This window comes from Pleurodeles waltl, chromosome 7, assembly GCF_031143425.1.
Source record: "Pleurodeles waltl isolate 20211129_DDA chromosome 7, aPleWal1.hap1.20221129, whole genome shotgun sequence".
Lineage (NCBI taxonomy): Eukaryota > Metazoa > Chordata > Amphibia > Caudata > Salamandridae > Pleurodeles > Pleurodeles waltl.
This window is the reverse complement of record NC_090446.1, coordinates 233,904,376-233,922,594: the sequence shown is the minus strand read 5'-3', so window position 1 is coordinate 233,922,594 and position 18,219 is coordinate 233,904,376. Positions and strand designations below refer to the sequence as shown.

Sequence of the window (18,219 nt, the reverse complement as noted above, 5' to 3'; positions counted from 1 at the left end):
GACTGATACCTTTTCTTATGTGTATTTCTCTGCAGGTCAGTGCCCATCAGAAAAAGGGTATATGGCGTGCCATCGCCAAGGACGTGCGGACCCTGTGGGTCTACGGCTGGCGGAGCACACACTGTCGGAAACGGTGGGAGGACCTGAGATGTGGGGCACATAAGATGGCGGAAGCCCAGCTGGGGATGGCCTCCCAACAAGGAAGGGGTACCCGTCGAACCCTGACCCCCCTGATGCCCTGCAAACTGGCAGTGGCCTATCCGGGACTGGATGGGTGCTTGGGGGCATCACAGCAGCCACAAGGGGGTGAGTACAATGCCCCAATTACTACTTGCACACAGTGGTGTGGCATCCGGATGGGGGATATGGGCCTGTGGGTGCCCCTAGGCCAGGCTGGACATTGCAGGGTAGGTCCCATGTTGGGCAGGGTCCTGGTGTAAAATACCTCCAACCAAGCTGGTAGGCATCCACTACTGGGCAGGGGTCTGTGGGTATCAGGTATGCTGCAATTGGTGTTAGGTGTACCTGTCCATGGGCTGGTGACTAGCATTGTGACTGTGCATTGCCTAGTACGTAGGGCTGTTCCCTGTGTGAGTGTGCAGTGTACACCAATGGAGGTGTTGTTGCAGCCATTGACCAAGTGTATCATTTGTCTCTCCCCCACCCTTTTTGTTTAGTCACCCTCTCCATAGGTGAACTAGCATCATCTGGCGGAGGAGCAGACGCACCGGCGACGGGGAGAGCTGCATCCCACAGGGCCCAAGAAGCCGAATCCACTAACAGTGAGGGCACCAGTGGGACGGACAGCTAGGGGAGCACCATGGAGGAGACCGAAGGAGACTGTTCGGACAGTGATACTTCCCCCGATGGAAGCTCCCTAGTGATCTTGGACACCTCTGTGCCCACCCCAACTACAGGTACAGCTGCCACCCCCTGTACCAGCACTGCCATCCCATTAGCCCCTCAGAGTGCTTCCCGTGCCTTCTCACCCAGGAGGGCGGGCATCTCCTTCGCCAAGGCACCTCAGGCCCTGCCCCAGTTAGCCCTGCTGCCCTGACTGAGGAGGCTATTGACCTCTTGTGATCCATCTCTGTTGGGCAGTCAACCATTGTGAATGCCATCCAGGGGCTGGCTGCCCATTTGCAACAGACTAATGCATTCCTGGAGGGCATTGACTCTGGCATGGTGGCCCAAAGAGATCAATCCAGGCTCTGGCTTCCTTCCTGATGACAGCCATTGTCCCTGTTTCTAGCCTCCCCCCTCCGACTTCCTCTACCCAGTCCCATTACCCTCAACCCCAACCTATCCCAAGCACACAGGCAGACCAGCATGCACACAGGACAACACACAGGAGTGGTTCAGGCAAACACGAGCACCACACATCATCCCACAGGCACTCACACAAACACCATCCAGAATCAGACATAACAACATCCACTGCCTCCACTGTGTCCCCTTACTCCTCGTCATCCACCTCCCTCCCAGTAGTGTCTACACTCACGCCTGAATGCACTACATCCTCATCCACTACAACCATCACGCCTATCACTAAATGCCCCTCACTGGCAGTCACCACCTCCACAACCATGCACACGTCCCCTGTGTCCTCTCCAACTGTGTCTGTGCCCCCTCCTCCCAAAGTACATAACCGCAAGCACTCAACAGCCATCCACCTCACTACAGCATCCAGCCCATGCACCTGCACCCAAAATCAGCAAACAGACACCTCCTACAACCACTTCCTCTTCCTCCACTCCCAAACCTTCACCCTCTTCCCACCACAATATCCCTAAGAAGCTTTTCCTCTCCACCGTTGTCCTCTTCCCTACCAACTCCCCCCCCCCGTCCTTTCGGGCCAGGCTGGTCAGAAACCAGGTGAGCACCTCAGCCACTCAGTCCACGTCCACAGTAGTGTCAACAGCTGCTGCAGGTGGGAGAGGATCCTGGGCACCGGGCAGCCACACTGAAAGGGTGCCTGCACCAGTGGCGTCTACGAAGGACAAGGAGGCACCACCAGGTGCATCTAGGAAGGGCATGGAGGCACCACCAGCTGCATATCTAGGAAGGGCAAGGAGGCACCCCAAGCTGGTATAGGGAAGGGCAAGGAGGCACCTCCAGCTGCTACAGGGAAGGGCAAGGGGCAATCCCCAGCTGCTGACAGGAGGGCAAGGGGCCTGCATCAGCAGGCTAAAAGGACAAGAGGCCTGGTGCTGTGACTCAGTCAGAGACCCACCAACAACCATGGTGGTTCAGCTGTCGGAGGCTGCAGGGGAAGGGCTGGAGCCTCCCCCCACCACTGCCAGCATCGCCACCTAAACCACTCCCAGCACCACTGCCAGCACTGCCACCTGCACTGCCACCAGCAGCAGCAGCCCCAGTAAGCAGCCGTCTGAGTCTGCCTTGGAAGGGCTGGAGCCTCCCCCCACCACTGCCAGCACCGCCACCAGCACCAGAGCCAGCAGCAGCCCCAGTGGGCCGCCGTCCGAGGCTGCAGGGGATGGGCTGGATCCTCCCCCCACCACTGCCAGCACTGCCACCAGCAGCAGCAACCCCAGTGAGCAGCATTCCAAGGCTGCAGGGGAAGGGCTGGAGCCTCACACCACCACTGCCAGCTCCACAAACAGCACTGCCACCACTGAGCAACCATCACTGCCAAGATCTGCATCCCTGGCACAATGCCCCCTCCAGAACCAGTGGAAAAACCCATCCACATACCCCATCCTCCACAGGATGAAGCACACTGGGCACAATCCCCCTCCAGAAACAATGGAAGAAGCCATCCACTCACCCCATCCTTCCCAGGATGAAGCACTCTGGGCACAATGCTCCCTCCAGAACCAGTGGAAGAAGCCATCCACTCACCCCATCCTTCCCAGGATGAAGCTCACTGGGCACAATGCCCCCTCCAGAGCAAGTGGAAGAAGCCATCCACTAGAGAGACTGTGGCCTTGCACTCCCCAGGACCAAGCAGTGGGCAAACCACCTAATAGAGATAGATACTGTGGCCTTGCACTCCCCAGGACCAAGCAGTGGGCAAACCACCCACTTGAGAGACTGTGGCCTTGCACTCCTCAGGACCAAGCACTGGGCAAATCACCCACTCGAGAGACTGTGGCCTTGCACTCCCCAGGACAGAGTAATAGGCATGTTGCCCCCTCCAGGACCAGTGGTGTTGTACCATCTTCTGGCTGAGGTGCCCCCCCATTCCCCATCCCCCTGAGGTGCCTGTGTATTTTCGACATTATGCCCCTGCAGTGTTCTCTCTGTGTTGTTGCAGGAGTAAGGTGGGGCCTTGGCTATGTGATGTGGCCCTGTGGCCCATGGACATTGAGGACTGGGCAGTGTCCCTACATTAGTAAATATGTATATAAGTTTGGATTTAATGCACTTATTCCTAGTATTTTTTTGTATTACACTCACTTTCTTCAAATCATTTTGCCCTTGCATTATTCCTGAGAGGTACGGGGGAATATGTAATGTTACTGCAGCTGATTGTGTGTATGTTGTTGGGGGTGTTGCGTGTGTGTGTGTCACTCTCTTTTTCCTCCCCACTCTCTTGTGTACTAGGCGTCAGTGTTCTCTGTGGTTGTCTTCGCCGGCATTGATGTTCATAATGTAGCAGAAGGTAGACGAGCATGGGGAATATGTGCAAATCGGGCTCCATGGCGTCGTGGTTGTTCCCTGAGTCTCCAGAGGTGAGTCCTTTGACTTCTGAGATCTGTTTCTGCCAGGCTTCTGATGTCGTTGATACCGCCCCGCAAAAGGTGGTGGATAGACCTGTCATAATACAGTGGGCAATACATTGTCTTCCGCCTAGCTGTTGGTCGTTACCGCCGTGCTGCTTGTTGAGTCCGCCATGGCAGTCGGTGTGTTAAAGTGGCTGTTTGTCTGAACAGTTTCTGCCCTGGTCATAATTCCATTTTTGTTACCGCCGCTTTATCACCGAGTGCCAGGGTTGTAATGAGGGCCATAAAACTCATTTAAAGTAATTGGTAGGAAATGCATTATTTTATGTTAAGACATCTCAGTTAGTTAATGCGATTACTGAAGATGTCTCTAAGTGTAACTAGATAATCGCAGAACTAAATCCTGTTTGGTGCACTGGTAAATATTGACGTGTATTTAGATTGCTATGAGATCCCAGCCTGTAACTGAAAGCACTTTGAAACAGCAAGTTAATATCTTAAAATTGTACTGCACACATTATAAGGTAGGCTGCTGCAAATGTGGAAAGAGATTTAAGGGCACATTTTAACTTTTCATGCAATGCAGCAACTATAGTGAGAGAACAGGGCAGTACCATATCTACCACAGTGTGGCCCTGATTTATACTTTTTGGTGCAAAAATGTACTAAAGCAGTTTTGCACCAACAAGTTTAGCACTGGCTTTCACCATTTCTGTGCACCAGCCGGGCACCATATTAATGGAATGGTGCAAACCGGTGCAAAGGGTAGGCTAGCATAAAAAAAAAAAGACGTTAGTCGGGTGGGGCTGGCGGTATGGAAGAAGGGGGTTTTGCACCAAAAAATGACGTTAGGCAAGTTAGAATTTAAAACAATGACTCTAACCTGCCTAGAGTAATTTTCTGATGAAAATCCATCCATACCACATGACTCCTGTTTGAGAAAAGACAGGAGTTATGCCCACCACCCCAGTTGCCAGCACAGGGGACGAGGGTCCCCTGGGCATTGCCATTGCACCCGCTGCCATGTAGGGGCCCGTTTCAGGGCCCCCAATAGCACTTTAAAAAATAAAAACGTACATGTGCTTACCTATACTTACCTGGGAGGGGTCCGCCATCCTCAGCTGTCCCTCTGATGTGGGTGGTGGTGTCCCTGGGGCCTTGGGAGGGCACCTGTGGGCTTGTTCCATGGTGTTCCACCATGGAATTAGGCCCAAAGGTGCCCTAAATGCCTGTCCTGACCCAGGTTTTAAAAAATGGTGCAGAGCAAGCTTTGCACCATTTTTTGACCCTGCCTTCCCCTTGTGTGTGATTTTTGCACGGGAGGATAAATAAGGTGCTAGGGCCTTAGAATCATTTTTTGCACAGGAACGCCTACTTCGCATCTCATTGACGCAAAGTGGGTTTCCAAGTCCAAAAATGACTTTAACTCCACAAATTTAGCGCTAGACAGGTCTAGCACCAAAGTCTAAACATGGAGTTGCTTTTGCACTGAATTTGCGTAAAAAAAAGTATGCAAATTCAGTGCAAAACAAGTATAAATATGCCCCTATATCATTCTTTCTCTCTTCCCATGAACCAGTGCACAACTGGCTGCCTAGTACCACAGACACCTCTTCGCACCATAGTGCAAATATGGGTGTGTGCTATCTAGCATAGATTATATTTTCAGTCCAAAAACTACTTTTAGGCAAACCTAAAAACTTTTCTCTCATTATATGTATGATGTATAGAACAGCACATATGCAGTGTCGGAAAAGTTCAAAGAAATAAAATGATGTCTACTTCTTACTTCCTGTCTCGAATATAGCATTGTTTTTGGGCACAAGCTCTGACTGCCATTGTTGGTAGGTAGGGCCTTGCGCCAAAAACCCACAAATGGCTGCATAGGAACGTCAGTGTGCCACTCATGCGACACCACCTTGAAACAAAGCACTGCAATCACTGCTCTCCATAACTTATGGGCTACTTCCCAGCAGAAATAAGGTTATTGATTGGAAAGTAAATCCCATTTCTAAACTTAATGCCACTTTGACCTGCACAAAGTTTTAGTAAAACTTTCCCATTTAGGGTCTCATTACTGTTTTGGCGGAATTTTAAGCAGATCACCAAAGTGGCTGCAGTCAACAGACCACCAGTGCTGGCAGTGTGTTGACTGCCACATTAGGAGTCCTGTTTGGACTTCTTCTCATTTATGGGCAGAAGTCCGACTCTGTCAGCCTGGCCGACGGATTTGAAGAGGCCGTTCCACCACCAGCACCGCCAACGCAACAAGACACCACATGCTGTACTACGATATGGCCTGGCGGAGTCCTGTCAGAGGGTGCTGTGCTGATGGTGGAATACGCCAGGACTCATCCCTTCCCGGACGACCACCTAGCCAGAAAAGGTAAGTTGATTGTCTGAAAAGGGGTTAGTGAGGGGTTTTGGGTGCATGTGTGTGGTGTGTTTGTGTATGAGTGCCTGAATAGGTGTGCGTGTATGTATGTCGGTGTGCGTGGTGGCTGTGTGTGTCTACATGTATGCGGAGAGGAGGGAGTTGTGTCGGGGTGCGAGTGCGAGTATGTTTGTATGCAGATGGGTGGGGGTATCTATATGAGTGCATGTATGTGTGCAAATGGGAGTTTCTGAGTGCGTGTTTGTGAGCCAGCAAGTGGGGGTGTCCAGATGTATGTGTGCGGTAGAGGGGGTGTGTCTGCATGTATGATCAGGGGAAGGGGTTTCAAGGTGTGAGTGAGGACGTGTGTGTATTGGGATGTATGTGAGTGGGGGTGCATGTGTGCAAGTCTGCTAGTAAGTGGGGTGGCTGTGTGCACGTGTGCGAGTGAGTGGGGTGTCTGTGTGCAAGTGTGCGGATGGGTGGTGTGTGCAAGTGTGCGTATGCAGAGGAGGGAGTGTGTGAATGTATGCGTCCATTGAGGGGGTGGCCGTGTGCATGAATGCGAAGGGGGTGTGAGAGGTGGTGGAGGGGTGCGTATGTGTGAGTGGGGATGTGTGCATGTCAGTGTGAGGTGTTTGTATGGATATGTACATTTGGGTGGAGGGTGTTTGCAAGTGTGTGGATGGTAGGGGGTGCATGGAGGAGTGTGAACGAGTGGGGGGTGCATGGAGGTGTGGGCACATGTGTTTATGTGTGTGCAGGTGACAGGAATGGGGATTCCTGTTGCTGGGTGTGTGACCACCAGCGTTTTCGTGGCAGGGTGGCCACCACAGAAAGCCTGGCGGACTGCTGTCTCATTTTCCAGCTGGCAGGGGAGGCCTGCTGCCGGCCCAGAGGCGCTCACTACTGGCTGCGTTGGTGCCACCGCACCGGCAGGCCAGGAGGCGTTGTGGTGGTTTGGCTTAGGCTAAACCCCGCATCTTGTAATGCAGAGGTCTTTAACAGGGCCCACAGTGGTGCAATCGCCACCTTCACCACGGCAGACCACTGACTGCAAAAACGGTAATGAGGCCCTTAGTGTTTAATATAGAACAAATGTGTTGAATATATTTTTGTTGTAACCTACAATCAGACTATAACTAGTACAAACCGGTTTTTAATTTTCCATTAGACTGCCACACTACACAACTCAGCTGATAACACCCTTGTATTACCTCTCAAAAAGAATGAATCTTGTCGACATGAAGCCTCAAATGTGCCAATTATTAAAGACATATACTGACTCCCAAGGAGCTTTTACATTTACTGATTAACTAGTTACAAGGCAATCTGCTTTTTCCACAGAGACTAATATAAAAAAGGCCCAATGCATCTTATGTGGTTGTTTCCAAGACTAAGCCATCCCTTCATTTTGGCTCTTCTATCATACTCTCGGTCCCCTGATTTAAAAAAAACTGAGGAACTCATTAGGAGTTTGGTGGATAGAAACATCCCTCCGCCAAACTCCTGGCGAGGAGACCACCACGGTGCTGGCAGTCTCCCCACCGGCCCAATTACAATTCTTTCTCTGGGCTGACCAATGTAAACAAAGTTTTCCACTGGTCAGCCCAGTGGGAAAGGTGAAGAAGCATTGTTCCCAGCTCATAATTGAGCCATTGGCAATGCTGTTGCACGCAGGGTGCACCAGCTACCCTGAAATGCACACTGCATTTCAAGGGTGCTGGGCAGGGGGCCCCCCTTTGAACCTCTGCACTTGTTCTCCACCAGCTTTGTCACGGTGGTCACACTGCCATGAAAAGGCTGGGGGATTACAATGTTGTAATCAGCTCGGCACGCTGATTTTAGCGCCCATGTTGCTGATTACAACCACAACTGCCGTCATCCAGTCCGACTGCCAAACTCTTAATTTGATTGTCAGACTGTAAAAGCTGCAGTGGTCTGGACAACCACTGCAAGTCTAGCAGTCTAGTGACAGGTAGACTCGTAATTAGGCCATGACTTATGGAATGCTGTAGACTATGATCTTTCTTCTCTACTGTTCATTTACCCATTTGAAATGCATTCTATCTTGGCCTGCACAAAAGAGAGGATCGTTCTATGTTGAGGAGGGCTATTAAAATTCATGTATTATATTGATTTTGTGATTTTTTAAATCTCTTTTATTATTTTGTTATTTCAGCACCAAGATACCATAGGAGGTTTGTTGAACTTTATAAGGAACATTTCAACTCTACTTATATAATGGATGTATAGGTTTCTGATTCATTCAGTGGGTGCTCTCAGGCATGAGATGCAGGGTCCGGGCCAATTTTAGAACAAATCAAGTAGAAAGGATGGATTGTGGCTCTGGTTCTTTGATGATGGAGCATTGTCACATGAGAGATAGCTCAGGTGTCTAGGTTATATTATATTGTTTTGTTATGCAGATTTTCATAGCATGCTATTCCCCCTTGATGGTATCCAGGCATTCCAAAGGTGGGTATGCAGTGGTCTACCAGGAAAATATTTGAAAAGCTTCTTCTGGAACTCAAGAATTGGTGAGGAGGCTCTGATATGCGATGGAAGGTCATTCCATGTTTGAGGGAGATGTATATAAAGGCAATGAACTCCTTCTCTGCTTTTGTGGATGCAGAGTATGTGTGCTAATGAGAGTGTTAGCTGAGCGAAGGAGTCTGGTGGATTGGTGGAAGTGTAGGCAGCTACCGAGGTAGGCAGGGTCTATATTATTTGGTGGTGTGTGTGTGTGTATGTGTGAGAGTGTGTACTTTGAATTGAATATGTTTTTGTATAGGAAGTCAATAGAGTTTCCTGAGTAGTGGTGTAATGTGGTTGTGGCATGGTCAGTTGAAGATGAGCTTACCCACTGCATCCTGGGTAGTTCAGAGCCTGCTCAGAAGCTGTTTGGTGATGCCAGCATTTAGTGCAATGCCATAGTTTAGTCTGATGGTTATGAGGGCCTGTGCAACTATTTTCCTGGTTTTGTCTGGTAGTCAGTTGAAGGCTTTTTGCAGCATCCTTTTGATATGGAAGCAGTTGACCTTGGTTGTCAAGTTGAGCTTTTCGTCTAAGATGATTCCTAGGATTCTAGCTTGGGGTTTGGAGTAGGTGTACGTCCTGTCCGTCACCAGGTGGAGATCTATAGCTTGGTTTTCTTTCAGAAAATCACTACTTTGGTATGGCCAAGTAAAGTTCGAGGCAGTTGGACTTCACCCAGGTGGCCACTGCAGTCATGCATATGGAGAAGTTGATTCTTGTCCTTTGCACCTTGTCCAATAGGGGGCAAAACTAGTTGTGTAGTGTCTGCATAGATGAGTATGTTGATGACGTGCATTTTGTTGATGTTGATCTGTAGCATCATGTAGATGTTAACAATTGCTGGACTTAGTGAAGATCCTTGGCTAGCTCTACAGAGGAGATTCCTGGCTTCTGAAGTTTAAGGTAGAATGTGGACTTTCTGGGTTCTTCCAAGTAGGAAGGAGCAGATACGGGTGAGGGCGGGACCTTGGATGCCAGTACTGTGCAATCTTCTGATCAGGATGAAGTGGCAGACCATGTTCAAAGCTGCTGAGAGGTACGAGCAGAATGAGGGCAGCTGTTTCCCCTTGGTCGAGGATCATCCTGATGCCGTCTGTTGCTGCAATGAGGGCTGTTTTGGTGCTTCAGTTGGGTCTGAAGCTGGATGCTATTGTGTATAGAAGCTAGTCTTCATCGAGTTAGAGTTGCGGTTACTTGTTGATTGCTTTTTCCCATTTTCTTTGCTGGGTACTGTAAGAGGGAGGTCAGGCAGTAGTTTGATTGTTGGGTAGGGTCTTAAGAGGGTTTCTTTAGGAGTGCTGCTCTGCTGCGTGTTTCTTTACTTCATTGAAGGCTCCCATGTTATAGATGTGGTGGAAGCACGGGTCCACCAGGACCCTGGAGTGTATGCTTCTCATTATGGTAGCTGTGCCTTCTGTGTTGATTGGTTTCCATGTGGTCATGGCATTTCCTGTGTCCTCCATCTGTTGGCTGGTGGAGAGGCTGCTGGGTTCAGCTGTGAGTAAAAATTGTTTTAAAAAGTTGCACTTTTGTTGCTAATAATTCAGATAGATTGTCACATAGAATTTGAGTGGGTTGATGTTGCTGGTGGTGGCTGTTGAGGAGGTGAAGTCCTTGATGATGGCAAAGATCTCATTAGTGCTGTTGGGAGTCGAGTTCTATGTACTCAGTTAGGGACTTCTTGTTTTTTCAGATTTGTTTGTGGTAGCATCTTAGTGAGGATTAGTAAGTGATGTTCTCAGATTCATTCCAGTTGGCTCTCCTTTTTCATTATAGTTGTTTGCAGTATATACTGATTGATTGGACTTCCTCTGTGTACCAGTTAGCCTGCATTCCAGATCTCTCCTGGGGGGTTTGTTAGCTGGGGCTGGGCATCAGCACAGTCTGAGATTTATTTGTTGAAGTGGTTGATGTCTTTGGCTAGGTCTCAAGTGTGTCTGGGGTGGTTCTCGCATAATGTGTTTGATCAGTCTGCTTCTGTGATGTTGTTTTAGCTTTGGCAGACAAGACCTGTGATGATGGTTCTTTTGTAGCCTGGTGTGTTGATCTGGGTGGAAAAGTGTTCTGTCGGTTCAGGTGAGTTGAGTGGCTGTGCTGACCTTGATGGTTTGAACAAGGTGAAAATGGAGTCAAAGTAGTGTCCGTTGGTGTGAGTTAGTCCGGTGATGTATTTTGTCACTCCAAGGTTCCATGGGCTTTTGAGGAGTGCAGCTGAGTTGAGGTTGGTCTTATCTTCCAAGTGGTATTTGCGGTCTCCCAGGAGGGTGTAGGCTTTGGAATTGATGGTGAGAGGGGTGACTAGATCTGCAATGTTGTTGGTGAAGTTTTATTTTGGCCCAGGCGGGCAGAAGGATATGGTTCCATTCAGTGTGACACTGGCCAAGATTCATAGTTTGAAGTTCAGGTGCTCCACATAGGCTCTTTGCATAGGTGATTAGTTGAAGTGCAGGTGCGCAGCATAGGTTCTCTATATAGGTGGTTAGTTGATGGTTTCCTTGAAAACTGTAGTATCTCCTCCTTTGAGTTTGAGTTGTTGCAACTTTGTATTGGGCCATATTGGCCATTGTGATGTCAAGAGTCAACGCTGCCATGTCTCCTAAAGGAAGAGGAGGTCTGGAGTGTTGTTGTCCAGTCAGTCCCAGATCAAGGTGGTGTACTTTCTGAGCTTTCTGAGCAAACAGGTGTTGAGGAGCATACATGTCAGCGTGTCTTGGGGTGTGTGTTTGCATGGAGAGCACAAGGAGGAACTCTACTGAGCATCGCTGGTGATCAGTAGGACCATGGTTTGGGTCGCTGGATGTGGTTCAGGCATGGATGGGTGCAGACATGATTGACTTTGGCAAACCTTTGGCATGCCAGCAGCACGTCCACATTGTAACCACGATTAAGTAGGTCCTGGGTGGGGTGAGAAGTGCAGGGGGCTCCGGGCAGGACTGGGCAGTAGCACGGTCGGCAGAAGCAGGAAGGAGAGTCACACAGAGACACAGAAATCGGGCACAAACAACAAATGCAGAAGAGCAGAGCGTTGACAGAATACAAAAAGTGAGATATAAGTGGGACAAAAGGTCATAAAAGAGTGAAAGAAAGAGAAAATGGCGTAAAAGCTCATGACGAGAGGGAGAGTGTGATGAAAAGTACCACAAAAGGTCACAAAAGGATGAGAGAAAGAGCATAGAAAGGTTGCAAAGAGCGAAATTAAAAACAGCATAAATAGTCACAAATATTGACCTTTTTAAAAGATTTCTGTCAGTAACCTATAAACATTGTCAAACCAACTAAAACATGCAAATCGTATTGTGTTTGGCCAATTTGTTTAATGCGCAATTTATCACACTATCTTCTTCTATTGGTTATAAGGAACGCTTAGCTCCATTGATTTTAAAGTTAGCTCCGCCCCCATTGATTGACCTATTAGCCCATCTTGAAGTTCGAGTCTAGTTGCGCCCTTGCTTCAGTACCCAGTAAAATTGGGAACTGAAAAGAGCACGTTGAGCACCGCTTATTGGGTCAATAGATCTTCTCGCTCTTCATTTTTGCCTCACAGAAATTATATAATTTGATACAATACAAATAGGTAGTTTAGCGATCTCTAGATCTAGATCTTAGTTGTACGTCAAAATTAGGTTGAGATTTCCCCAGCACCGTCAGTTATTTATTGAGTCACTTATAAAATAGCACCGATCCTTAGGAGTCCAGCTATATCTTGTTGATGTTTTTCCCACTAATTTAGCACCATTATTGTTGCCTTCCCACTCTTGAATGTAATTACCAGCTAGTCAAATATTTACTAGATTGAAAACCAGAATCACAGCCCTTGGCAAACTTCCCAGGCCTTGTAAATGTGTGCAGCCAACAGGCAATTCTTCCGTGCCTTCAAGTATTCAGCAAGGCGCGCTGAAGGAAAAGTCTGACACATCTCACGACACACCAGCCACTGAAACTATACACCAATAGGCGGAATACAATATATGTATATTAATAAACGGGATAGCTCCTCTCAGGGGGCGCAGTTATTCAATTTAAGAATCGTCTGAATATTTTGCACATTTTTAAAGGGTAGCTGTTGTCTGTAAGGGCCTTCCTTCTAGATCAGAATGCATCTGACTTTTCAAAGCAAGGTGTACGTCTTCACGTCCCTTGTGCGTTTTAAAAAAAAAATCAAGGTTTTCTTCTTGGCATAGTTCAGCAAGAGTGCGTCAAGTGCAGAAAAAGCATCTGCTTACAAAATGGCGCCTGTGTCGGTGCCAAGAAACGGGACAAATGCAAATGTACACGCTGACCCCGTGCACACAGGAGAGCCTCTTTGCTACACAAGGGATACTTTAAATCTGTTTTACTTCCATCGTAACCTTATGAAATGACATGTAACTATTCTGGGATGTATTATTTTTCTGAATTGCCTGTTGGCTCAAGTTGAGGTCAACCCTCAAAAGAAAATGAGCCTTCATTTTACAAAAGTACGTTATGTAGGGCATGCATTCATTAATTATTTTAGAAAGTAAGTCAGAATACCCAACCTGAGCGGCATAGGTTGGTGTTGCAGAAGAGCGGCACTCAGGGCCTTGTGATGAGAGCCTCAGAGTTATCCCTGGTTACTTCACGCTTGCCCCAGTGTTACCGATGATGGGGGATCGATAATCCAGAGGCGGAGTTAACAGGCTTCATGGGTGTCACCCAGAGGGCAGCTTCAGATTTTACTGAGGGTATTGACACTACTGCACCCAGTTTCACTGGTTATTCCACATGTCTGCATGGTATTTTAACAAGCGATTTTGGCTGCTATAAAGTAACTGAAGTATCCAGGTGAAGTGAGCGCAGTCTGTAATTTGTTCCTATTCATCTCCTCATTCTGATGGGACTGTGACTTCTATTACTGGCACATTTAGAGCTGTTGGGAAACTTTTAATGGGATACTTTGGGTCCATGGTGAACAGGAGTAATCAAGTCGAGATGTTCATTCTCACTCAAAGAGAGAAGGTTCAGACTGTGAACTCCAAAGGGTATCTTTGGCAGTGAGACAGAATAATCACCAAGCCCAGAAACTGGGGGTATGATCACAACTTGGTGATTCTGTGTCAACTCCTGCATGCTATTCCACATTTTGGGTCAGAAATTTAGCAGGAGAAATGCCAGGATGAAAAACTCCTGACCTACAATTCCCGAAAGGGACTCAAAGACATAGTTTAACTAGTTAATTCTTTTACTGGCAGAAATAGGATTACCAGTCGGCCCATGATAGGCCTAGTTTATTTGTGATTCAAGTTGATCAGAGGTAAATGATTTCATTTGGATCTAGTTGAGACATGTTTCTTTTCAAATGTTGTACTATGTACAGTGAACAATGAAAACAGTAGGGAATACATAATAATAACAACTGAAAAACCAATGACCATTTAGAAGGTGTAACTGGAATGAAATGGAATTTTCTCCAAAGACTTGACAGATGCCAAACAACCCATATGCCAGCAACAGTAAGAACTAAAGTTACTAAAGACCAAGTTCCTTCACTCTTAGGCCCACACAAAAACAAATAAGACTCACAAACAAGATCCAAGCACTGGCTTCAGTGTGTAGAGACTGTATTATCTATTTTCTGTGGTTTAGATTGAGTTTGGGAGTTGGTTTAGTACTCATTTTTGGGGTGGTATGATCAATTATTTAAGTATGTGAAAAACATTATTAAGTAGCTTTAAATTGGAGTATTAGCAGGGTTGAGTGCTAAGTGTGTATTGGGTCAGACTACAACCATGGTTATTGTGAACGGAGGACCAACTTCCTTCCCCCTTCTGCACAACAATTTTAGGTTAAGTTATTGGGACTGGGCCCAAAGTCACGTGAGCAGACCTTACCTTGTCCTCTTACATGTTTCACAGCCCTTTAAGTTTATGATTACATGCTCTTAGTACAAGGTTTTTATTAGCTTTTGCACCTGCATTCTAATTGGCCCCCAGGGCTAGGGTTTGGGTTCTGTATGGTTGATAGGGATAGGGTTCTCATTGGTACCTAGGGATATGGTTACCAACGAACAAAGAGTTTAGGTCTTAGGTTCTGATGGGGTGCTAGGGCAAGGTTATGATTGGCTCCTAGATCTAAAGCTCCCTTGATTCTAGGGTCTAAGGCTAGCGTTCTGATTGGTTAAGGTTGGATCTAGGGTTCCTTCTGGCCCATGGCCATCTGATCACAAGGGGTATTTAAACCTAGGACTTCAGGGCATCCAGCCTTGGCAGCAGATTATGGGTGTTACCTGTTAGGGCCTGGAAATGGCCTAGGGCAAAACTATGCATCCCCACCATAAGAACTTCAGCTGAGCAACCTTTCACTTGCAAAATCTTTACCTGTTAGTACTTCCTAAACTCCAACATTACTACATGTACACTCATGATATCCATTCACTGGGTGACTTTAACTAATAATAAACCACCACACAACCATCTAACCTTTTCAACAGCTGACAAAAACACAACATCAACACCACACAACCTGTCACAAAAATATAATCAAAAATCCACTGCCCAAAGAAGCTACAAACACAATGTCACCTGGCAGAAGAAAACTAAAAAACAGGGGAGGCATGAATATATAGTCACAAAGTTCAAAATCATACCTTCCCACCACAAGTACCCACACTCTACTGAAATCATGAGACAAAACATTAGTTGCAGCACCACTACTCAGAAGCCCACACACATACAAACATATCTCAAACTTCTCATTTCTCTAAACAAGCAGCATCTCTTCTACCTCCACCAAAAGTCAAAATACTTCTCAAACCACCCAAATCCAGACACACCAAAATCCTGTATTCGCCTGCAGCTCCACCCATACTACACCACACATCACCCTCAAAGCCTCAAGACATGAAAAAGAAAGAAACCCAAAAAAACAAATTTGTGTTCATCAATGCAAAATCTTTTAACCCACATTCAGAAAAACACAAGACTTCACCTTCATTAAGGAAACATGGCTCATTGAAGATTTTGCACCCACATGCTATGAAGCCATCCACTATATATAATATTAAATGAAAGCTTTACCATGGCTGGCATTGAATCCTTGATGATAACACGTCACCCCACTCCAAAAATAACGCATTCTTTCCTCTTAATATGTAGACCACCACACAGCATTGACGCCTTTAAAGATGTATTCCTAGTTACAGTGACCAACACCTATCTGGACCATCAAAACATGTACATTCTAGGGGACCTCAATATATGGTTTGATAAAAAAAAAATTACAAACAACTCCCCATAAGCTGTTACGACCACTAAAATATCACTTTCAAGATCAATACACTTATCAACAACACCAGTTTAAAAACACCAAAAGTCAACAACAACGAATGGTCATACAGACAATGGAAAAAACTAGACATTCAACAACTTAACACACATCTGGAAAGTACCCAATTAAAAGTGAGGCTGAAAGACATGTGCACACCTTCTAAAACTAAATGTCCACTGCAATGGACAAAGATATACCAACAAAAACCACGTTCAGAGTTAACCACAAAAATAACACCATATGGGTTACTGAGAACATCAAAAGAATGACAACATGCCTTAACATACTACAACACAAGTGGAGAAAATCAAGAGATGAAACATAGAGAAGCACACTGCACCACTATGACCGAGCCTACTAAAGAGCAATCAGAACCACAAAGTCGGCACTACACAAAATTGAAGCTGCCTGCCCTTCTAAAGGACACTTAAACTTCTATAATTTTGCATTCCAGAATGCCAAAACACAGAAACACCACAATCACAGGATTTCTGTGACAAATAAATTGTTCACAAGAATTGAAATGAATTGTTCACAAGAATTTAAAAGATTGAAAATTACCTTAAGGAGAATGCAGATAACACTACAACCATGCATTATCTAACCAACATAGAAAGAGACAACAATAATCATCCATCAATGCTTACTTTCAAAATCCTATCACAAAACGATTTCCTCAATATTATCATTGCAGCCAGAGCTCTCACACTTCATCATCCACCAGAGTGCAACATGCTGCATCCCCTAAAACGATAACCGCACTTCACTGATCCTCATTCATAACATGGAAACACTTTTCAAATAGGATCACAAATCAAAGATAACACCCTTTTGATCAGAGAGCCTACATGGGGTAGCTTGCTACATACGTAAGAAAGTTCTTCAGTGCCCCACACACAGTAGTAAGTGCTATGTAAATGCAATCCAAAACAATACAATTGAATAACAGGAATTTGCAACAGGGTGGGTCACTCTTCGAGTTTCTGCATCTCCTCTTTCAAGGTTTCTTGAGGACCCCAAAAGTAGAACCAATGCTGTTCCCGACCTTAGTTCTAACCCGTTAATTTCATCTTTGTTCTTCTGGGCTCTGATGTCAGAAAAACACAATTTCAAGTGAATGTATACGCTCAAGATGCTAAAAATTAAGGGCACCGGTCCCTTCTGCAGTGGCGCAGTGCAGAAAACAGCTTTATGATCGGCCCAGGGATCCGGTCCCCAGTGCCACTGCTCCTGCAGCTCCATTGATAACTATGCCCCAGAGTATGATGCACCACTTATTAATGCGCTAGACTTATATATAACCTACGCACTCCATCCAGTAGACTAACATACACTATGCGACTTCACTTAAGTGGGTCGCTTAGGCACATCAATTTGATAACTGTAATATTCAGCTAGAAAACGTGAGCATTGCATCATTTGTGATAAAGAAAATCGATGAGAAAATGTAAAAGTTCAAAACCAATATCAAAGGCTGAAGGAGCATTTTTAAACACGAAATACAACCTATTCCGGGCATAACAACGCTGCCCTGAAGACCAACAGTTGTCTCTTCGGTGGTGATAGAGAAAAGGTGAAGCAATGGGATGTTCTTAAGCAATGCAACGTCCAACCTGCCTCGGGAAATATGGAAGCCAGGGCGTATAATCTTCCTACATTTAACAACCTTTACGTTTGAAGTGCATTTAACAAGATTCAACAATGATTACTCACAATGAACTTTTAGACGGGCGCGCCGTTACTTATACTAACATTCTAAATCGATGTTTGTTTTTAACCTATAGTACCTTTATGCATGAAACGGGACATCGCTGCATTACAACGTAACTTTCTTCCGTCAGCAGATCTAAACTTCCGAGTGATGAAACTAGTTGAAATACGACGTGCGTTTGTTAAAGTAACAGGGCACCTTACCTGACAAATTGTACTTCCTCTGATGTCCATGACGATGAAACGTATGAACTTTTCATCAACTATTTTAATTCAGGATTCCCCTGTAGTTGTTAGGAGTGTTAGTCAGCCGCACCTGTTTCATTAATTGAGCACGTTCAGGGCGCAGGGAACAGCCCAGGTCCTAAAAAAAAAAAAAGGACACTTCCTTGTATGCGGCGGTAGAAAAGAAATCTGAAACTTCCTTAATAAATAGGACAAACATGGGGTGGGGGAGGAGAAGCAGGTATATCTAGTAAGCGGTATGTTTCCCGCTGTTGAAACAATGTTTTGTTTTTGCCCCTGGGGCGTACCTAGTTTTAGCTTCCAGGTCACTTCCATAACGTCTGACACTTTGAAAATGATTACAGGGAGGGAAAGGGACCTTACCTGAGAAGGAGAGGGCAA

The 18,219-nt window shown here is 46.3% G+C and overlaps 1 protein-coding gene across 1 annotated transcript in view; it reads right to left on the bottom strand.

The window, feature by feature from the left end:
* LOC138303991 (uncharacterized) overlaps positions 1-17,946 on the bottom strand; it is a 692,211-nt gene extending 674,265 nt beyond the window's left edge. Inside the window, exon 1 of the mRNA XM_069243614.1 lies at positions 17,797-17,946. Coding sequence (XP_069099715.1) covers positions 17,797-17,826 — 30 coding nt within the window. The 5' untranslated portion in view covers positions 17,827-17,946. The remainder of the gene's footprint in view (positions 1-17,796) is intronic.
* Between the last annotated feature and the right edge of the window lie 273 nt (positions 17,947-18,219).